We start from the raw sequence: 23,293 nt of genomic DNA on the forward strand, positions 1-23,293 counted from the left end.
GCCCCCCTCCCAACCTGCCTGCTTCTCCCGCAAGTGGAGCTTCTGCGCCGGATTGCTGCTCTGCGCCGTAGCTCTAGGGGCGCGCGCTTTCGGAAAGGGGAGGAGGGGCGGCAGGGAAGGACACCCCCCCCCGTGGATATTGCAGGAAAGGAAAGGAGACTCTGGAGCGAGGACAGAGAGGTAAAGGGGTCGCGGGGGGGGGAGAAGTACCCAGAGACCCCCGCCAGCTCCCCAAAGCGCCTTTTGCGGGTCCCCTGTCCCATAGGCATGGGCTGGATCCCTGCACGAGTGCTGCAAAGGGGGCGGGGGCGGACATGGGACCCCCACCTAGGGGGTCCCTCGAGGACCCCTTGCCCCGTTTCCCCCACGCAGGGATCCCCCTCCCCTCCCGGCACATCCTTCTCCCACCCCGCCCCCACAACCCCAAATCCCCTCCCCAATATGTTGCTCCTCCTCCTCGCCATCTGCCTTCTGTTCCGGGAATAGGGGGGGGGGGAGAATGAGCCCCCCTCCCAACCTGCCTGCTTCTCCCGGAAGTGGAGCTTCTGCGCCGGACTGCTGCTCTGCACCGTAGCTCTAGGGGCGCGCCCTTTCGGAAAGGGGAGGAGGGGCGGGAGGGGCGGGAGGGGACCCCCCCCCCCAGACATCGATGTTGCAGGAAAGGAAAGGAGAATCGGGATCGAGGACCAAGAGGTAAAGGGGTCGCGGGGGGAGGCGAGAGAAGGAACCAGAGACCCCCGCCAGCTCCCCAAAGCGCCATTCGTGGGTCGCGTCGGCATGGCCTGGATCCCTGCACGCCTGCTGCCCCTTGGCAGAGGCGGACATGGGGTGCCAACGGAGGGAGACCCCAGGAGGACCCCGTGCCCCGTTTCCCCCCCACAGGGATCCCTGGAGCCCTGTGGGCTCCGCATGTAGAAAGGCGGGTCATGAAAGGGTTAACGGGCGCGAGGGACGCCTGGATAGAGACCCCCGTGTGGCTCGTGTGTGTGTGTGGGGGGGTTGTCCTCTGGATGGAGAGGTGGGGCGCGAAGGATGAGGGGTGAGCCCCGCCAAGGCGGCCTCTGGGTGCAGGGGAGACTCAGGGAAAGAGGGAGGGGGGCGAGGAAGTGGGGGGGAGCATCCCTGGGGCAGGGAAAGGCAGCAATGGGAGAGAGGGAGAGAGAGAGATACAGAGATACTGGAAGACCAGTCCTTGGGGAGATGTCTCCATCCTGGCGCCTGCCGGGAATCTCCAGAGGGGCCTCCTTGGCTTCTCCCTCCCACCCAAGAATCGGCCACCCCTTCAAGGTGACCAGAGAGGGATCCCTGGAAAGTGGGGGAGGGGTCCAGTCCCCCCACCCCTTCCTTCCCGCAAGCTCCATCCTCTTCACGCCCACAGAAGCTCCTGCCCGCCCCAGACACAGTGGTTCAAATCCTGAGGAGAAGAGAGGAGGGGAGAGGCCTTCTGAGAAGCGGCACTTTGTTTCCGCAATCCCACCCAGGAAGCAGCCAGAAACCTTTCCCCCTCTCTCAGGCTTCCATCTTTAAGTGTCTTTTCCACTGCCTGGTTCATTGAGGATGAGGATAATGTACACCTGTCATCAGAAACAGGGGTGCAGAGTCCATGGAATGGCTCTCAGGGCTGATATAGAAGCTGCACCTCAAAAGCATTTCTGTTCCTCTTACTTTTGGTAGGCAGTGTCAGAGTGATTGACAAGCTGAGATACAATCCTTCAGCATCTGATGATAGCAATTGCATGAATCTTCCCAGTCAAAGGACCCATTTTCATGCTATACAGTGCCTGTGGCTGGAGGCTCTACATGCAAGGTGTGCCTATACAGGCCAGTATTAGCACAGGTGAGGTGTGTGACCTTCTCAAATTTATAGACTGTATGTGAATGAGAAGTTGTGGGTGGGATTGCAGTTTATGGCATCCCTGTGATTTTCTCCACCCATAACATTTCATGAACTGATACTGAAGTACGAATTCCAAAATATCTACAAAAATATCACAATATAATAAGAATGATTGTAGTATTTCTACCCTGCCTAACTGGCTGGGTTTCCCCAGCCACTCTGGGCAAATGACAGTACATATAAAAGACAGTAAAACATCAGACATTCAAAACCTCCCGCTACAGGGCTGCCTTCAGCTGTCTTCTAAATGTCAGATAGTTGCCCATTTCCTTGCCCTCTGCCTGCTTCCCTGTAACTTTGCTTCTCATGGGGGGGTTGAACCTGCAGAAGACCCTCAAAGGAGGACCTCAGTGTACAGACTGAGCGATGGGGGTGGAGATGTTCCTTCAGGTCTACATACCCGAGGCTGTTTAGGGCTTTAGGTTGCAGATCTTGCTCCTCCGCAATGATCTCCAGAGCAAGTCCGACATACAATTAGCAGAGTAGGAAAAAACGCTCAGAGACAGCAAAAAAATTCCTTCAGCAAATAAATTTGTGACTAAAGGCATAAAAGGATTCTGTGCCTGAAAAATGCAACCACAGCAATTTAAAGGTCATCACCAACAATGTGAATTGTGCTCAGAAATGTACTCAGTGACTATCCTTTAGGACTGGTGTTCTGTTGTCTCAGCGGCTGCTCCCATTCTGTTGTCTAGCTAACACATTCTGGATTAGTTACAGTTTACGAGTCACCTCCAAAGGTAGCCCCATGTATCACATGGCAATAATCCAAGCAGGAGATCAGCAGAGCATGCATCACTCTGGTGAAATAGTCAACAGGCTGGTAGGGTCTCATCCTGCGTACCAGATGGAGCTGGCTGACAGCTGCCCTGGACACAAAACTGACCTGTGCCTCCATGGACAGCTGTGAGTCCAGAATGACGCCCAGGCTGTGCATCTGGTCCTTCAGGGCCATAGTTACCCCATTCAGGACCAGGGAGTCCCCCACACCTGCCTGCCCCCTGTCCCCCTGGAACAGTATTTCTGTCTTGTCAAGATTCAGCCTCAATCTGTTAGCCGCCATCCATCCTCCAACTGCCTCCAGACACTCACACAGGACCTTCACTGGTTCCAATTTAAAAGAGAGGAAGAGCTGGGTATCATCCACATACTGGGGAACACCCAGCCGAAACCCCATGATGATCTCTCCCACCTACTTCGTATAAATATTAAAAAGCATGGGGGAGAGGACGGAGCCCTGAGGCACTCCACAAGAGAACACCCGGGGTCAGAACACTCATCCCCCAACACCACTTTTTGGACATGGCCCAGGAGGAAAACGGGAACCACTGCATAGCAGGGCCCTCAGCTCCCCTAGAGGGTCCAGAAGGATACCATGGTCAAAGGTCTCCAAAGCCGCTGAGAGATCCAGCAGAACCAGGAAACAGCGCAACCAGGGCAATTTCAGTCCCATGATGAGGCCTGAATCCCAGTTGGAAGGATAATGGTGGCAGAAGCTTTCCTGGTCCTGCAGCCCACAAAAGCTCCAGGCACCAGATGTTCATTAGCTTTGAAGGGGCCATTGGATAATTGGTAGTCTTTTCTTCAAAAGACAAATATTTTGAATACCTTTACAGTGACATATGATGTAAATAGCGTTTCTGTTTTCCTTGTTCTACATCGGAGAGACTTTGATACACAGGTCTGAGCTCATTTCTCCGCCTGAAACTGCTGTGTTAGCAGCACTGTGAGCCTGGACAGTGTGTTTGGGGATTCAGGGCTGCCTAGACAACAAGACCCCCTTCTCAGCCTGGCTTATATGGTCCCAAGAAAAGCAGAGCAGTACTTTTGGCACCAGCTTGGCTGCAGGAGTGGGTGGAAGGAGGTGTGCAGGGCACCATCCAACCCTCTTAGAGAGTCCACTCTGGATTTGTGTAGGTTTTCCTCCACAGCTTTTTCTTCTCCTGAAGATAACTCAAGAGGCAATGAAGGTTTAGGACCAAAGTTTTCCTTCTCAATGGGCTCCCTTCCCGGATTGACGATCCCATCTGCCCTTCACTTTCCTCTACAGCATGGGCAGAATCTGCCTTCTTGACTGTCGGATTCACTGTTGTTCTCATCCTCTCATCCACCAGGGCCTGCCGTCACCGGCAGCAGAATTCCCCCAACCCACCAAGGATTTGAGACCCATCAGGTATCCTCACCTGGTTTAGCCGGCCGGTTGAAATCGTTCCTGAGATTGCGGCCCATTTTGCATGCTGACAGCTTCTGGAAGCCACAGGTGAGAGCTGAATGCAGGGTGGGGACCAATGGTGGGTGGGGGGCCAATGGTGGATAAATTACCCCCACCAAAGGTACTACCGCTCCCCTAACACCCCAAGACATCCTATAATTATGATATTTAAGACAGATCAGGAATAAATGCATATCTCAAGAAATAACACAACTTCAGGTTGTTAATGAATCAATACCACATATTCAAGGATGAAGTTCCCGCTAAGTACAGTTATCCATTTGCCTTTAATATCCAGCTTTTTCAGTGTCAGATTAGGATAGTCTTGTGTCAGGAGACGGGCACAAGATCAGGCAGCACATCATTATTATAAGCAGCAATGGGGGTGGGTGTTTCCATCTGGGATTCCCATGCGCCACCTGCTTTCCTTCTGCTTCTCCTGCTCTCTCCATGCAATGTGAGGCATGTAGACTGAGGTCCATTTCCAAGAACAGGAGTTTCCCTGAGCACCCATTCAGCTGACGCCAAGCACCAAGCCTTGTCACTAGTTCTCTGACAGACCCAGACCACAGTCCCTGGAAAAGACGAAGACCTGAGTCTCACAAAATGGTTTATATGGACCTCCTGAGGCCAATGGGATTGTGCAGGTGATTCATAAAGATCTAGAGGTGGAAACTGGGGTGGATGGAGGATTATGATGCAGAGAATGGGAAATGTCCAAAGGAACGATGAACCAGAGAAAGAGAGAGTCTTTTCATAGACAGAGAGCAGCTGCCTTTCCTTTGAGGAAACAATTGATTTGAATAGGCTGTATTCCAAGTTCATGCTGCTATATTAACGATGACTAAGGATTAGGAAAGGTTGCTGATGCATTACTATCATTTGATGACATTGCATCTTCGTTTCCTCAAAACTGGGAACATGGGTAGGAGGCGGGGGAATGTAGGAGATGTTGAAATAGGAGAAGGTGCTAATGGAGCTTGCTGTGTTCTCTTCTCCTTTCTTCTCTTCCTAGAAACCCAAACAGGATTTCCTTTCCTCCCACTCTGAAGGAGACGGAGAAGACAGTCAGAATTCTGAGGGATGGGACACTTTATTTCATAAGGTATAGACATTAAAATGTGTGAAATGTGGAATATGCTTCACTGAACGAGCACACATAGCTCACATCAACGACCTCCAACAGGGGAGAAACCATTGAAAGGTATGGAGTGTGGGAAAAGTTTCACTGACAGTGAAAATCTTAGAACACATCAGCGGACTCACATGGGCAAGAAAGGATTCCAATGCATGGATTGTGGAAAGAGCTTCAGTCAGAATGGACACTTAAGTTTACATCAGAGGACTCACACAGGGGAGAAGCCATTTAAATGTATGGAATATGGAAAAAGTTTCAGTCAGAGAGGACAACTCAATATACATCAACAGAATCACACAGGGGAAAAACCATTTAAATGTATGGAGTGTGGAAAGTGCTTCAGTCAGAATGGAGACCTTAAATTACATAAGCAGATTCACACAGGGAAGAAACCATATAAATGTATGGAGTGTGGAAAGAGCTTTAGTCAGAGTGGAAACCTCAGTATACATCAGCGGACTCACACAGGGGAGAAACCATTTAAATGCATGGAGTGTGGAAAGAGCTTCAGTCAGAATGGACACCTCAATATACATCAACGGACTCACACAGGGGAGAAACCATTTGAATGCATGAAATGCGGAAAGAGCTTCAGTCAGAATGGATACCTTGAAATACACCTGCGGATTCACACAGGGGATAAACCACATAAATGTATGGAGTGTGGAAAGAGCTTCAGTTTCAATTCAAACCTTAGAAAACATCAACAGACTCACACAGGGGGAAAACCTCTTAAATGTATGGAGTGTGGAAAGAGCTTTAGTGATAATGGAACCCTTAGACAACATCAGCGGACTCACACAGGAGAGAAACCATTTAAATGCATGGAGTGTGGAAAGAGCTTCAGTCAGAGCGGACACCTCAATATACATCAACGTACTCACACAGGGGAGAAACCATTTGAATGCATGAAATGCGGAAAGAGCTTCAGTCAGAATGGACACCTTAAAATACACCTGCGGATTCACACAGGGGATAAACCATATAAATGTATGGAGTGTGGAAAGAGCTTCAGTTTCAATTCAAACCTTAGAAAACATCAACGGACTCACACAGGGGGAAAACCTCTTAAATGTATGGAGTGTGGAAAGAGCTTTAGTGATAATGGAACCCTTAGACAACATCAGCGGACTCACACAGGAGAGAAACCATTTAAATGCATGGAGTGTGGAAAGAGCTTCAGTCAGAGTGGACACCTCAATATACATCAACGTACTCACACAGGGGAGAAACCATTTGAATGCATGAAATGCGGAAAGAGCTTCAGTCAGAATGGACACCTTAAAATACACCTGCGGATTCACACAGGGGATAAACCATATAAATGTATGGAGTGTGGAAAGAGCTTGAGTTTCAATTCAAACCTTAGAAAACATCAACAGACTCACACAGGGGGAAAACCTCTTAAATGTATGGAGTGTGGAAAGAGCTTTAGTGATAATGGAACCCTTAGACAACATCAGCGGACTCACACAGGAGAGAAACCATTTAAATGCATGGAGTGTGGAAAGAGCTTCAGTCAGAGTGGACACCTCTATATACATCAACGTACTCACACTGGGGAGAAACCATTTGAATGCATGGAGTGTGGAAACAGCTTTAGTGATAATGGAAACCTTAGAACACATCAGCGGACTCACACAGGAGAGAAACCATTTAAATGCATGGAGTGTGGAAAGAGCTTCAGTCAGAGTGGAAACCTCAGTATACATCAACGGACGCACACAGGGGAGAAACCATATAAATGTATGGAGTGTGGAAGGAGCTTTAGTGATAATGGATATCTTAGAACACATCAACGGACTCACACAGGGGAGAAACCATTTGAATGCATGAAATGCGGAAAGAGCTTCAGTCAGAATGGACACCTTAGAACACATCAACGGACTCATACAGGGGAGAAACCATATAAATGTATGGAGTGTGGAAAGAGCTTCAGTACGAGTGGACACCTTAGAAACCATCAAAGGATTCACACGGGGGAGAAACCATATAAATGTATGGAGTGTGGAAACAGCTTTAGTGATAATGGAAGCCTTAAAACACATCAGCGGACTCACACAGGAGAGAAACCATTTAAATGCATGGAATGTGGAAAGAGCTTCAGTCAGAGTGGACACCTCAATATACATCAACGGACTCACACAGGGGAGAAACCATCTAAATGTATAGAGTGTGGAAAGAGCTTTAGTGATAATGGATCCCTTAGAACACATCAGCGGACTCACACAGGAGAGAAACCATTTAAATGCATGGAGTGTGGAAAGAGCTTCAGTCAGAGTGGACACCTCAATATACATCAACGGACTCACACGGGAGAAACCATTTAAATGCATGGAGTGTGGAAAGAGCTTCTGTCATAATGGACACCTCAATATACATCAACGGACTCACACGGGAGAAACCATTTAAATGCATGGAGTGCGGAAAGAGCTTCTGTCATAATGGACACCTCAATATACATCAACGGACTCACACGGGAGAAACCATTTAAATGCATGGAGTGCGGAAAGAGCTTGAGTCAGAATGGAAACCTCAATATACATCAACGGACTCACACAGGCGAAAAGCCATTTGAATGCCTGGAGTGCGGAAAGTGCTTCAGTCAGAATGGAGACCTTAAATTACACCAGTGGATTCATACAGGGGTGAAAGCATATAAATCTATGGAGTGTGGAAAGAGCTTCAGTAACAGTGGACACCTCAATATGCATCAACGGATTCACACAGGGGAGAAACCATTTAAATGCATGGAGTGTGGAAAGAGCTTCAGTCAGAGTGGAAACCTCAGTATACATCAACGGACTCACACAGGGGAGAAACCATATAAATGTATAGTGTGGAAAGAGCTTTAGTGATAATGGATCCCTTAGAACACATCAACAGACTCACACAGGGGAGAAACCATGTAAATGCATGGAGTGCGGAAAGAGCTTCAGGCAGAATGGACACCTTAGAAAACATCAGCATATACACAGGGGAGAAACTGTTTAAATGTATGGACTGCGGAAGGAACTGCAGTCAGAGCGGAACCCTTGATTTCTGTCAACAAACTCACACTCACACAGGAGAGAAACCATTTAAATGCATGGAGTGTGGAAAGAGCTTCAGTCAGAGTGGAAACCTCAATATACATCAACGGACTCACACAGGGGAGAAACCATTTGAATGCATGGAATGCGGAAAGAGCTTCAGTCAGAAAGGGTACCTTAGATTGCATCAACGGACTCATACAGGGGAGAAACCATATAAATGTATGGAGTGTGGAAAGAGCTTGAGTTTCAATTCAAACCTTAGAAAACATCAACAGACTCACACAGGGGGAAAACCTCTTAAATGTATGGAGTGTGGAAAGAGCTTTAGTGATAATGGAACCCTTAGACAACATCAGCGGACTCACACAGGAGAGAAACCATTTAAATGCATGGAGTGTGGAAAGAGCTTCAGTCAGAGGGGACTCCTCAATATACATCAGCGGACTCACACTGGGGAGAAACCATATAAATGTATGGAGTGTGGAAACAGCTTTAGTGATAATGGAAACCTTAGAACACATCAGCGGACTCACACAGGGGAGAAACCATTTAAATGCATGGAGTGTGGAAAGAGCTTCAGTCAGAGTGGAAACCTCAGTATACATCAACGGACTCACACAGGGGAGAAACCATATAAATGTATGGAGTGTGGAAGGAGCTTTAGTGATAATGGATACCTTAGAACACATCAACGGACTCACACAGGGGAGAAACCATATAAATGTATGGAGTGTGGAAGGAGCTTTAGTGATAATGCATACCTTAGAAGACATCAACGGACTCATACAGGGGAGAAACCATATAAATGTATGGAGTGTGGAAAGAGCTTCAGATTCAGTGGCAACCTTAGAAACCATCAAAGGATTCACACAGGGGAGAAACCATATAAATGTACGGAGTGTGGAAACAGCTTTAGTGATAATGGAAGCCTTAAAATACATCAGCGGACTCACACAGGAGAGAAACCATTTAAATGCATGGAATGTGGAAAGAGCTTCAGTCAGAGGGGACTCCTCAATATACATCAGCGGACTCACACAGGGGAGAAACCATATAAATGTATGGAGTGTGGAAACAGCTTTAGTGATAATGGAAACCTTAGAACACATCAACGGACTCACACAGGAGAGAAACCATTTAAATGCATGGAGTGTGGAAAGAGTTTCAGTCAGAGTGGAAACCTCAATATACATCAACGGACTCACATAGGGGAGAAACCATATAAATGTATAGAGTGTGGAAAGAGCTTTAGTGATAATGGATCCCTTAGAACACATCAACGGACTCACACAGGAGAGAAACCATTTCAATGCATGGAGTGTGGAAAGAGCTTCAGTCAGAGTGGACACCTCAATATACATCAACGGACTCACACAGGGGAGAAACCATATAAATGTATAGCGTGTGGAAAGAGCTTTAGTGATAATGGATCCCTTAGAACACATCAACGGACTCACACAGGAGAGAAACCATTTAAATGCATGGAGTGTGGAAAGAGCTTCAGTCAGAGTGGACACCTCAATATACATCAACGGACTCACACGGGAGAAACCATTTAAATGCATGGAGTGTGGAAAGAGCTTCTGTCATAATGGACACCTCAATATACATCAACGGACTCACACGGGAGAAACCATTTAAATGCATGGAGTGCGGAAAGAGCTTCAGTCAGAATGGAAACCTCAATATACATCAACGGACTCACACAGGCGAAAAACCATTTAAATGCATGGAGTGTGGAAAGAGCTTCTGTCATAATGGACACCTCAATATACATCAACGGACTCACACAGGCAAAAAGCCATTTCAATGCATGGAGTGCGGAAAGTGCTTCAGTCAGAATGGAGACCTTAAATTACACTAGTGGATTCATACAGGGGAGAAACCATTTAAATGCATGGAGTGCGGAAAGAGCTTCAGGCAGAATGGACACCTTAGAAAACATCAGCATATACACAGGGGAGAAACTGTTTAAATGTATGGACTGTGGAAGGAACTGCAGTCAGAGCGGAACCCTTGATTTCTGTCAACAATGTACATATGTAAAACTGAACAGCAACAAAATTTTGAAGGCAATGTCAAACAATGTGAGTATAATCTAAGAGGTAAAGCACCTTTTGAGAGAGAGGATGAATCTGGTTTGCTGGTGGTGAGTGAGGATGAGGGCTGGGCGATATATTGATACCTGGTCCAATACCGCTTTCTAGACCACATCGTGATAACCTTTGAAGAAGAACTGATATGGCAATACACCGTGAATCACAGTGTGTGTTTCTGGGACGTGCCTCCAAGCAGCGGCAGAAAGCTTTTCTTCGTGAAGTCCCTGCAGATGCTGAGTTGCTGACTTTCCTCCCAGGCAACAGGAAGCGAAACACACACATCCATTGCCCTGCGTCCTTCCAGCCTCTTTCCTCCCTTGCTCCCTTCTGCTGGTGTGTGTGCCTGACTTAGATATCCTGTGTGCTCTGTGTGATTTTACTGCTGGAACTGGATTTGCTCTCAGGAGCTAAGTTTTGTGCCTCACTGGGGACCCAGTGAGAACTGTATGCTTTGAAAGCTCAGTAAACTATTACTGAAGAAGTCCTGCTGCCTCTGTGTGTGTTTTTGACCTCAGCGTGGGAATTGCTCTACACGTGGCCCCTACCCTGCTGCTACGTGCCTCATGCCCTGGAGTTGGTCTACTCAAGCATGCAAGATGGCATGCACCAAGCTCTGTCACCCCACCACTGCATGATTTCAAAACACTACTTATTCAACAGAACTTCATCCCTGCCCCCTGCGCATTCTGAAGAAAACTTGAAATACTGAAATTGAATGGGAGATTTCCCCCCAAGCCTATTTGTAGGATGGGGAAGGTGGGGCTGCAGGTACCAGGGAAGTCTCCTGGGGGGCCCATCTTCAGTCATGAACCCCATGGGCAACCCTAGAGCTCCTGCTTATTCTGGGGTTTGGAGAAGATAGTACTTTTCCATATTCCCAGAAGTTATTATTCAATCCTGCTGCTAGGGAGTATTCCTACCAGAGGACCAGAGTGTATATTACTATCAAACTGATTTTACTGCTATGGCTGTTTTTGCTGTCATGGACTGGCTGGCTGGGGGGGGGGGGTGAGGCACCAGCTGGGGAACCCCCAAGGGAAGAAGGCTCAGAGCCTGGGGACTGGTGGTGGGATGGCAATGAGCAGAAAGAAGGAGAAAATGGAGCAGAACGGGAGGGAAGATGTTGCAGGCTGGAGGAAACAGGGTTTGGTGAGCAGGAAGAGGCTGGGGCAGAGAGCAGTTCAGGCTCAGAGGGAGGAGAGGAGGGGGGCCAGGAGACCCAGAGGAGGCCGGCTGCTGAAGCATCCAGGGAGACGACGACTCCTGCTGCGACCAGCTCCCCTCTCTCCTGGTCTCCTAGAGCACACAGAGAAACCCGGTTCAGACCCCATGATCCTGCACATGAGATTAAGAGGGTGTTTCCCTGCCCCCCAACATGCATCACTTTAATCTTGTTGACAATGAACTGTATTTTCAGCCCATTCTCCCTGTTTAGAGAGCTCTTTTTGGTGCTCCTTACAATCTCTCTTTGTTTGAACAACTGCCACTAGCAAACTTTGCCCCCTCCCTACTCATTCCTAACTCTAGATCATTTATGAACAAGTTGAAAAGCCACGTGTCCCAATACTCATCTATAGGGGACTCCACTTTCTGCATCTCTCCATTCATAGGAGTGTTCCTTTATTAGTACGTGTTCCTCCCTCCCCCCATCGTTCTGTGCTGTGGAGGGAACCCTGCAGAAAAGTTCTGGGGTGAATTTCGCTTCCCCATACATCCAACACTGCTCAGCATTCAGGAAAATGGAAGAGGAAAGCTGGCCACAATCCAAGAGACTGAGGTCAGCAGAAAGGGAAACAAAGCCTACTCCAAGGGAAGCCGCTTCAGCTTCCAGCCCGTCTGCTCCCACAATGGCTGAAGAAGAATTGCCCTTTGGGAATGGCGGAGCTTAATGGAAGTGGGCGAGGAAGCCCCACAATCGCTCCTGCTGGAGGAATAGGGGCACTGACCCCAATACTCAAAGGTGATGATGACCTGGTCCTTTAGGGGCACTCTTACGCCATCAGGAACCGGGAGTCCCCCACACCTGCCTCCCCCACACCTGCCTCCCCCACACCTGCCTCCCTCGTCTGGATTCAACCTCAATCTGTTAGCTGCCATCCATCCTCCAACCACCTCTTTCCAGCTCTTTCTGTGATGTATGATGTATCTGGGGATGGTGGTCTTGGGTTACACCCCGTCTGTGATGTGTGTATGATGTATGGAGGGGTGGTCTTGAGCTCCAGGGCAGGGCATTTAAAATGTCTATAGAAGGCCTTGTGTGCCATTGTTCTGGGATCCCCCTCCCTCCTGCGTGTGGTGAGTGAGGACCCTGTTGCAACAGATCAATAAAGATCAGACTTACTAGCTGCTTTGCTTCTCAATATTCTCTGGTTGGCCCCTGTTATTTTCTCCTACCAATAGGGAACCTACGTAAGGACTCTATATGGGCTCTTGGATACCCCAAAAGGGGAAAAGGGCAGATTTTTTGTTTACAACATTTGCTTGGAACATTTATTTTATATATATTAGACCTCAAAATTCTTACAACAATTGCATATGGTTGCATGAACTTTTAAGACCTCTCCCCATTTCCCACAATACATTTTTTCACAGCATCATCCATACATCACAAATGTGTCACAAAGTAGGAGTGTTTGGAATTTAGAAACATGAGCCCATTACCTACCCCTCTCAACAACCCCAGTTTCCCCACACCTTTTAACTACCCCCTTCCCCAAAGAACCATAATAGTATTTACCCATCCCCCCAACTGCAAGGTTTTCCTCCGCTTCTTCTCTGAATGCATCAGGATTCAACCCATCATCCCAATGGATTTCTGTCTGGGACATGTGCTGCCCTTGATCGCCTCCTGCCTCCTAAGGGATTATGGAGTCAGGGGGAGCCCCGGAGACCCCAATTCTAGAGGAGTCATTAGCCATTGGAAGCAAGTAACTGTTGACGTTTCAACAGTTTTCTATACAATATCGGAGAGTCGGAGGAAACAGTTCGATTCATGGTATCCGCTTCTTGCTACAATTGTATAGGCTGCTTTTCTGAGCCTCTTTGCTGTTGTGCATGGAAGGTGCCTGTGTCAACGGTCATTGTCCTGGCCTTAGAGTGTGTGGTGGGGACTTGGGGTTTTTGGGGAGTCGTATAACTGTCCCCCCTTCCTGATTTGAAGAGCACCAATACCTAAAACACGGATGGACGACTCGTGGCATAGAGTGGGGGAAGGAAGGATTTTGCAATATAAAGTGTTATGGAAAAATCTAGGTGCGAGGCTGCTCAGTCCCCCAGCTGGCCGGGCAGAGCCCGTGGGACCCTGCGGAATAAAGGAAGGAGTCCAGCCAACCGGAGCAAATAGCTGTAGACCAAAGTTTACTGCGCAATAGGTTCAAAAAGCAAATTTGAACCCCGAGGATGGGGTGACAAGGACTTTTAAAACTTTCCCACCATATCCCAGAATACAGTTAATACAGCATCATTGCTACATCACTGACATGTCACAGAAGGGGAGGGGTTAACCTTGGCAAACATGCCCAAAGATTAGCACAAGCAGACATGGGAGGGCAAGACTCAGGTATAAGATGAGCATAGACAAATATGTCTTAAGTGCCCACCACCCAAAAGTCCAATAGAACTTCCTTTGCATGTCTGGAGCCTGAGGCGAGTCAGGTGATGAGATTTGGCTTCCTTTGGCTAACAATGAGCCCAGCAATTGCCACCTCTGAGAACTTCCTGGAGTCCTTTTTCAAGGGGAAAATAGTTTTGGAATGAAGAAAACTGGGAAAGGAGAAGATTTTATATTATTTTTAAAGCTAGGTAACTTCCCTGAGCTGTCAAGTTGAAAGGATACATTCAGGTATAATATTTATAATATTTAACTTTAAAGATGTGCCCCCCCCCGTAATTTCCGTAACATTTAGAGTGTGGGGTGGGGGACCCCACTATGCAAGTGGATTGCCGGGATCAGCCCCTCCCTTCTCTCCTGATCCACTAGGAAGAGGGGAGGGGGGAAACCTTCCTCCCCCCCCCACTAAATTCCTCCCCTTCCGGTACATCATTGTCGCACCCCGCCCTCACAACCTCAAATTGGTCCCATACGTTGCACCTCTTCCTCCTCCTCGGAATCCGGCTTCTGTTCCGGGAATGGAGGGGTGGGGGTGAGCCCCCCTCCCAACCTGCCTGCTTCTCCCGGAAGTGGAGCTTCTGCGCCGGACTGCTGCTCTGCGCCGTAGCTCTAGGGGCGCGCCCTTTCGGAAAGGGGAGGAGGGGCGGCAGGGGAGGACACCCCCCCACCCCACCCCACACCTTGTGGGTGCTGCAGGAAAGGAAAGGAGAATCTGGAGCGAGGACAACGAGGTAAAGGGGTCGCGGGGGGAGGCGAGAGAAGGATCCAGAGACCCCCGCCAGCTCCCCAAAGCGCCTTTTGCGGGTCCCCTGTCCCATAGGCATGGGCTGGATCCCTGCACGAGTGCTGCAAAGGGGGCGGGGGCGGACATGGGACCCCCACCTAGGGGGTCCCTCGAGGACCCCTTGCCCCGTTTCCCCCTCCCCTCCCGGCACATCCTTCTCCCACCCCGCCCCCACAACCCCAAATCCCCTCCCCAATATGTTGCCCCTCCTCCTCGCCATCTGCCTTCTGTTCCGGGAATGGGGGGGGGAGAATGAGCCCCCCTCTCAAACTGCCTGCTTCTCCCGGAAGTGGAGCTTCCACTCCGGATTGCTGCTTTGCACCGTAGCTCTAGGGGCGCGCCTTTTCCGAAAGGGGAGGAGGGGCGGGAGGGGCGGGAGGGGACCCCCCCCCCCAAACATCGATGTTGCAGGAAAGGAAAGGAGAATCGGGATCGAGGACCAAGAGGTAAAGGGGTCGCGGGGGGAGGCGAGAGAAGGATCCAGAGACCCCCGCCAGCTCCCCAAAGCGCCATTCGTGGGTCGCGTCGGCATGGCCTGGATCCCTGCACGCCTGCTGCCCCTTGGCAGAGGCGGACATGGGGTGCCAACGGAGGGAGACCCCATGAGGACCCCGTGCCCCGTTTCCCCCCCACAGGGATCCCTGGAGCCCTGGGGGCTCCGCATGTAGAAAGGCGGGTCATGAAAGGGTTAACGGGCGCGAGGGACGCCTGGATAGAGACCCCCGTGTGGCTCGTGTTGGGGGGGGGTTGTCCTCTGGATGGAGAGGTGGGGCGCGAAGGATGAGGGGTGAGCCCCGCCAAGGCGGCCTCTGGGTGCAGAGGAGACTCAGGGAAAGAGGGAGGGGGGCGAGGAAGTGGGGGGGAGCATCCCTGGGGCGGGGAAGGGCAGCAATGGGAGAGAGGGAGAGAGAGAGATACAGAGATACTGGAAGACCAGTCCTTGGGGAGGTGTCTCCATCCTGGCGCCTGCCGGGAATCTCCAGAGGGGCCTCCTTGGCTTCTCCCTCCCACCCAAGAATCGGCCACCCCTTCAAGGCGACCAGAGAGGGATCCCTGGAAAGTGGGGGAGGGGTCCAGTCCCCCCACCCCTTCCTTCCCGCAAGCTCCATCCTCTTCACGCCCACAGAAGCTCCTGCCCGCCCCAGACACAGTGGTTCAAATCCTGAGGAGAAGAGAGGAGGGGAGAGGCCTTCTGAGAAGCGGCGCTTTGTTTCCGCAATCCCACCCAGGAAGCAGCCAGAAACCTTTCCCCCTCTCTCAGGCTTCCATCTTTAAGTGTCTTTTCCACTGCCTGGTTCATTGAGGATGAGGATAATGTACACCTGTCATCAGAAACAGGGGTGCAGAGTCCATGGAATGGCTCGCTGGATTCGTATAGAAGCTGCACCTCAAAAGCATTTCTGTTCCTCTTATTTTTGGTAGGCAGTGTCAGAGTGATTGACAAGCTGAGATACAATCCTTCAGCATCTGATGATAGCAATTGCATGAATCTTCCCAGTCAAAGGACCCATTTTCATGCTATACAGTGCCTGTGGCTGGAGGCTCTACATGCAAGGTGTGCCTATACAGGCCAGTATTAGCACAGGTGAGGTGTGTGACCTTCTCAAATTTATAGACTGTATGTGAATGAGAAGTTGTGGGTGGGATTGCAGTTTATGGCATCCCTGTGATTTTCTCCACCCATAACATTTCATGAACTGATACTGAAGTACAAATTCCAAAATATCTACAAAAATATCACAATATAATAAGAATGATTGTAGTATTTCTACCCTGCCTAACTGGCTGGGTTTCCCCAGCCACTCTGGGCAGCTTACAGTAAACATAAAAGAAAGCAAAACATCAGACATTAAAAACATCCCGCTACAGGGCTGCCTTCAGCTGTCTTCTAAATGTCAGATAGTTGCCCATTTCCTTGCCCTCTGCCTGCTTCCCTGTAACTTTGCTTCTCATGGGGGGTTGAACCTGCAGAAGACCCTCAAAGGAGAACCTCAGTGTACAGACTGAGCGATGGGGGTGGAGATGTTCCTTCAGGTCTACATACCCGAGGCTGTTTAGGGCTTTAGGTTGCAGATCTTGCTCCTCCGCAATGATCTCCAGAGCAAGTCCGACATACAATTAGCAGAGTAGGAAAAAACGCTCAGAGACAGCAAAAAAATTCCTTCAGCAAATAAATTTGTGACTGAAGGCATAAAAGGATTCTGTGCCTGAAAAATGCAATCACAGCAATTTAAAGGTCATCACCAACAATGTGAATTGTGCTCAGAAATGTACTCAGTGACTATCCTTTAGGACTGGTGTTCTGTTGTCTCAGCGGCTGCTCCCATTCTGTTGTCTAGCTAACACATTCTGGATTAGTTGCAGTTTACGAGTCACCTCCAAAGGTAGCCTCATGTATCACATGGCAATAATCCAAGCAGGAGATCAGCAGAGCATGCACCACTCTGGTGAAGTAGTCAACAGGCTGGTAGGGTCTCATCCTGCGTACCAGATGGAGCTGGCTGACAGCTGCCCTGGACACAAAACTGACCTGTGCCTCCATGGACAGCTGTGAGTCCAAAATGACGCCCAGGCTGTGCATCTGGTCCTTCAGGGCCACAGTTACCCCATTCAGGACCAGGGAGTCCCCCACACCTGCCTGCCCCCAGTCCCCCTGGAACAGTATTTCTGTCTTGTCAAGATTCAGCCTCAATCTGTTAGCCGCCATCCATCCTCCAACTGCCTCCAGACACTCACACAGGACCTTCACTGGTTCCAATTTAAAAGAGAGGAAGAGCTGGGTATCATCCACATACTGGGGAACACCCAGCCGAAACCCCATGATGATCTCTCCCACCTACTTCGTATAAATATTAAAAAGCATGGGGGAGAGGACGGAGCCCTGAGGCACTCCACAAGGGAACACCCAGGGGTCAGAACACTCATCCCCCAACACCACTTTTTGGACATGGCCCAGGAGGAAAACGGGAACCACTGCATAGCAGGGCCCTCAGCTCCCCTAGAGGGTCCAGAAGGATACCATGGTCAAAGGTCTCCAAAGCCGCTGAGAGATCCAGCAGAACCAGGAAACAGCGCAACCAGGGCAATTTCAGTCCCATGATGAGGCCTGAATCCCAATTGGAAGGATAATGGTGGCAGAAGCTTTCCTGGTCCTGCAGCCCACAAAAGCTCCAGGCACCAGATGTTCATTAGTTTTGAAGGGGCCATTGGATAATTGGTAGTCTTTTCTTCAAAAGACAAATATTTTGAATACCTTTACAGTGACATATGATGTAAATAGCGTTTCTGTTTTCCTTGTTCTACATCGGAGAGACTTTGATACACAGGTCTGAGCTCATTTCTCGGCCTGAAACTGCTGTGTTAGCAGCACTGTGAGCCTGGACAGTGTGTTTGGGGGTTCAGGGCTGCCTAGACAACAAGACCCCCTTCTCAGCCTGGCTTATATGGTCCCAAGGAAAGCAGAGCAGTACTTTTGGCACCAGCTTGGCTGCAGGAGTGAGTGGAAGGAGTTATGCAGGGCACCATCCAACCCTCTTAGAGAGTCCACTCTGGATTTGTGTAGGTTTTCCTCCACAGCTTTTTCTTCTCCTGAAGATAACTCACGAGGCAATGAAGGTTTAGGAGCAAAGTTTTCCTTCTCAATGGGCTCCCTTCCCGGATTGACGATCCCATCTGCCCTTCACTTTCCTCTACAGCATGGGCAGAATCTGCCTTCTTGACTGTGGGATTCACTGTTGTTCTCATCCTCTCATCCACCAGGGCCTGCCGTCACCGGCAGCAGAATTCCCCCAACCCACCAAGGATTTGAGACCCATCAGGTATCCTCACCTGGTTTAGCCGGCCGGTTGAAATCGTTCCTGAGATTGCGGCCCATTTTGCATGCTGACAGCTTCCGGAAGCCACAGGTGAGAGCTGAGTGCGGGGTGGGGGCCAATGGTGGGTGGGGGCCAATGGTGGATAAATTACCCCCACCAAAGGTACTACCGCTCCCCTAACACCCCAAGACATCCTATAATTATGATATTTAAGACAGATCAGGAATAAATTCATATCTCAAGAAATAACACAACTTCAGGTTGTTAATGAATCAATACCACATATTCAAGGATGAAGTTCCCGCTAAGTACAGTTATCCATTTGCCTTTAATATCCAGCTTTTTCAGTGTCAGATTAGGATAGTCTTGTGTCAGGAGACGGGCACAAGATCAGGCAGCACATCATTATTATAAGCAGCAATGGGGGTGGGTGTTTCCATCTGGGATTCCCATGCGCCACCTGCTTTCCTTCTGCTTCTCCTGCTCTCTCCATGCAATGTGAGGCATGTAGACTGAGGTCCATTTCCAAGAACAGGAGCTTCCCTGAGCACCCATTCAGCTGACGCCAAGCACCAAGCCTTGTCACTAGTTCTCTGACAGACCCAGACCACAGTCCCTGGAAAAGACGAAGACCTGAGTCTCACAAAATGGTTTATATGGACCTCCTGAGGCCAATGGGAATGTGCAGGTGATTCATAAAGATCTAGAGGTGGAAACTGGGGTGGATGGAGGATTATGATGCAGAGAATGGGAAATGTCCAAAGGAACGATGAACCAGAGAAAGAGAGAGTCTTTTCATAGACAGAGAGCAGCTGCCTTTCCTTTGAGGAAACAATTGATTTGAATAGGCTGTATTCCAAGTTCATGCTGCTATATTAACGATGACTAAGGATTAGGAAAGGTTGCTGATGCATTACTATCATTTGATGACATTGCATCTTCGTTTCCTCAAAACTGGGAACATGGGTAGGAGGCGGGGGAATGTAGGAGATGTTGAAATAGGAGAAGGTGCTAATGGAGCTTGCTGTGTTCTCTTCCCCTTTCTTCTCTTCCTAGAAACCCAAACAGGATTTCCTTTCCTCCCACTCTGAAGGAGACGGAGAAGACAGTCAGAATTCTGAGGGATGGGACACTTTATTTCATAAGGTATAGACATTAAAATGTGTGAAATGTGGAATATGCTTCACTGAACGAGCACACATAGCTCATATCAACGACCTCCAACAGGGGAGAAACCATTGAAAGGTATGGAGTGTGGGAAAAGTTTCACTGATAGTGAAAATCTTAGAACACATCAGCGGACTCACATGGGCAAGAAAGGATTCCAATGCATGGATTGTGGAAAGAGCTTCAGTCAGAATGGACACTTAAGTTTACATCAGAGGACTTACACAGGGGAGAAGCCATTTAAATGTATGGAATATGGAAAAAGTTTCAGTCAGAGAGGACAACTCAATATACATCAACAGAATCACACAGGGGAAAAACCATTTAAATGTATGGAGTGTGGAAAGTGCTTCAGTCAGAATGGAGACCTTAAATTACATAAGCAGATTCACACAGGGGAGAAACCATATAAATGTATGGAGTGTGGAAAGAGCTTCAGTCAGAATGGAAACCTCAGTATACATCAGCGGACTCACACAGGGGAGAAACCATTTAAATGCATGGAGTGTGGAAAGAGCTTCAGTCAGAATGGACACCTCAATATACATCAACGGACTCACACAGGGGAGAAACCATTTGAATGCATGAAATGCGGAAAGAGCTTCAGTCAGAATGGATACCTTGAAATACACCTGCGGATTCACACAGGGGATAAACCACATAAATGTATGGAGTGTGGAAAGAGCTTCAGTTTCAATTCAAACCTTAGAAAACATCAACAGACTCACACAGGGGGAAAACCTCTTAAATGTATGGAGTGTGGAAAGAGCTTTAGTGATAATGAAACCCTTAGACAACATCAGCGGACTCACACAGGAGAGAAACCATTTAAATGCATGGAGTGTGGAAAGAGCTTCAGTCAGAGTGGACACGTCAATATACATCAACGTACTCACACAGGGGAGAAACCATTTGAATGCATGAAATGCGGAAAGAGCTTCAGTCAGAATGGACACCTTAAATTACACCTGCGGATTCACACAGGGGATAAACCATATAAATGTATGGAGTGTGGAAAGAGCTTCAGTTTCAATTCAAACCTTAGAAAACATCAACGGACTCACACAGGGGGAAAACCTCTTAAATGTATGGAGTGTGGAAAGAGCTTTAGTGATAATGGAACCCTTAGACAACATCAGCGGACTCACACAGGAGAGAAACCATTTAAATGCATGGAGTGTGGAAAGAGCTTCAGTCAGAGTGGACACCTCAATATACATCAACGTACTCACACAGGGGAGAAACCATTTGAATGCATGAAATGCGGAAAGAGCTTCAGTCAGAATGGACACCTTAAAATACACCTGCGGATTCACACAGGGGATAAACCATATAAATGTATGGAGTGTGGAAAGAGCTTCAGTTTCAATTCAAACCTTAGAAAACATCAACAGACTCACACAGGGGGAAAACCTCTTAAATGTATGGAGTGTGGAAAGAGCTTTAGTGATAATGGAACCCTTAGACAACATCAGCGGACTCACACAGGAGAGAAACCATTTAAATGCATGGAGTGTGGAAAGAGCTTCAGTCAGAGTGGACACCTCTATATACATCAACGTACTCACACTGGGGAGAAACCATTTGAATGCATGGAGTGTGGAAACAGCTTTAGTGATAATGGAAACCTTAGAACACATCAGCGGACTCACACAGGAGAGAAACCATTTAAATGCATGGAGTGTGGAAAGAGCTTCAGTCAGAGTGGACACCTCAATATACATCAACGGACTCACACGGGAGAAACCATTTAAATGCATGGAGTGTGGAAAGAGCTTCTGTCATAATGGACACCTCAATATACATCAACGGACTCACACGGGAGAAACCATTTAAATGCATGGAGTGCGGAAAGAGCTTCTGTCATAATGGACACCTCAATATACATCAACGGACTCACACGGGAGAAACCATTTAAATGCATGGAGTGCGGAAAGAGCTTGAGTCAGAATGGAAACCTCAATATACATCAACGGACTCACACAGGCGAAAAGCCATTTGAATGCCTGGAGTGCGGAAAGTGCTTCAGTCAGAATGGAGACCTTAAATTACACCAGTGGATTAATACAGGGGAGAAAGCATATAAATGTATGGAGTGTGGAAAGAGCTTCAGTAACAGTGGACACCTCAATATGCATCAACGGATTCACACAGGGGAGAAACCATTTAAATGCATGGAGTGTGGAAAGAGCTTCAGTCAGAGTGGAAACCTCAGTATACATCAACGGACTCACACAGGGGAGAAACCATATAAATGTATAGAGTGTGGAAAGAGCTTTAGCGATAATGGATCCCTTAGAACACATCAACGGACTCACACAGGAGAGAAACCATTTAAATGCATGGAGTGCGGAAAGAGCTTCAGGCAGAATGGACACCTTAGAAAACATCAGCATATACACAGGGGAGAAACTGTTTAAATGTATGGACTGCGGAAGGAACTGCAGTCAGAGCGGAACCCTTGATTTCTGTCAACAAACTCACACAAAAGAGAAACCGTATAAATATCAGGAAAGTAGATACAGGTTCAGTCCTAGTGGAAGTTCTAAATCAACAGACTCATGAACAGGAAGAACTTTAGGAGTTGAAACCCTACAAACCATCAAGAAACTCAAAGAGGAGAAGCAGTATAAATGAAAAGATTGCAAAAAGGGCTTTATTTACAATGGAGTGTTTAAGGAACATCCTGGGACTCTCCCAAGGAAGAACCCATTTAGATGTATGGAGAACGGGACGTTTTCCTTTCAGTGTCCACTCTTTCTTCACAGCAATGAACTCAGCAGGAAATCAGTCTGAAACACATGACGTGTATTTGAAGTGCTTGTGTATATATGTAAAACTGAACAACAACGAAATTTTGAAGGCAATGTCAAACAATGTGAGTATAATCTAAGAGGTAAAGCACCTTTTGAGAGAGAGGATGAATCTGGTTTGCTGGTGGTGAGTGAGGATGAGGGCTGGGCGATATATTGATACCTGGTCCAATACCGGTTTCTAGACCACATGGTGATAACCTTTGAAGAAGAACTGATATGGCAATACACCGTGAATCACAGTGTGTGTTTCTGGGACGTGCCTCCAAGCAGCGGCAGAAAGCTTTTCTTCGTGAAGTCCCTGCAGATGCTGAGTTGCTGACTTTCCTCCCAGGCAAGAGGAAGCGAAACACACACATCCATTGCCCTGCGTCCTTCCAGCCTCTTTCCTCTCTTGCTCCCTTCTGCTGGTGGGTGTGCCTGACTTAGATATCCTGTGTGCTCTGTGTGATTTTACTGCTGGAACTGGATTTGCTCTCAGGAGCTAAGTTTTGTGCCTCACTGGGGACCCAGTGAGAACTGTATGCTTTGAAAGCTCAGTAAACTATTACTGAAGAAGTCCTGCTGCCTCTGTGTGTGTTTTTGACCTCAGCGTGGGAATTGCTCTACACGTGGCCCCTACCCTGCTGCTACGTGCCTCATGCCCTGGAGTTGGTCTACTCAAGCATGCAAGATGGCATGCACCAAGCTCTGTCACCCCACCACTGCATGATTTCAAAACAC

At 48.4% G+C, this 23,293-nt stretch overlaps 1 protein-coding gene across 5 annotated transcripts; it reads left to right on the plus strand.

The window, feature by feature from the left end:
* Positions 1-91: 91 nt before the first annotated feature.
* Positions 92-23,130, plus strand: LOC307225036 (uncharacterized protein). Of its 5 annotated transcripts, XM_079992689.1 has the most exons (6): positions 92-180; positions 1,675-1,837; positions 4,012-4,157; positions 16,198-16,360; positions 18,535-18,680; positions 19,647-23,130. In XM_079992689.1, exon 6 carries the CDS (start codon positions 19,838-19,840, stop codon positions 21,509-21,511), a length of 1,674 nt encoding a protein of 557 aa, XP_079848815.1. In that variant the 5' UTR covers positions 92-180; positions 1,675-1,837; positions 4,012-4,157; positions 16,198-16,360; positions 18,535-18,680; positions 19,647-19,837; the 3' UTR covers positions 21,512-23,130. The 5 variants fall into 5 exon arrangements, with proteins under 5 accessions (XP_079848815.1, XP_079848814.1, XP_079848817.1 ...); XM_079992688.1 differs by lacking the exons at positions 92-180; positions 1,675-1,837; positions 4,012-4,157 and adding an exon at positions 14,464-14,722 and having other exon boundaries at positions 19,659-23,130; XM_079992690.1 differs by lacking the exons at positions 92-180; positions 1,675-1,837; positions 4,012-4,157 and adding an exon at positions 15,143-15,221.
* Positions 23,131-23,293: the final 163 nt, after the last annotated feature.

Source organism: Podarcis cretensis (genome assembly GCF_951804945.1).
Source record: "Podarcis cretensis genome assembly, chromosome: 10".
NCBI classification, from domain to species: Eukaryota; Metazoa; Chordata; class Lepidosauria; order Squamata; family Lacertidae; genus Podarcis; species Podarcis cretensis.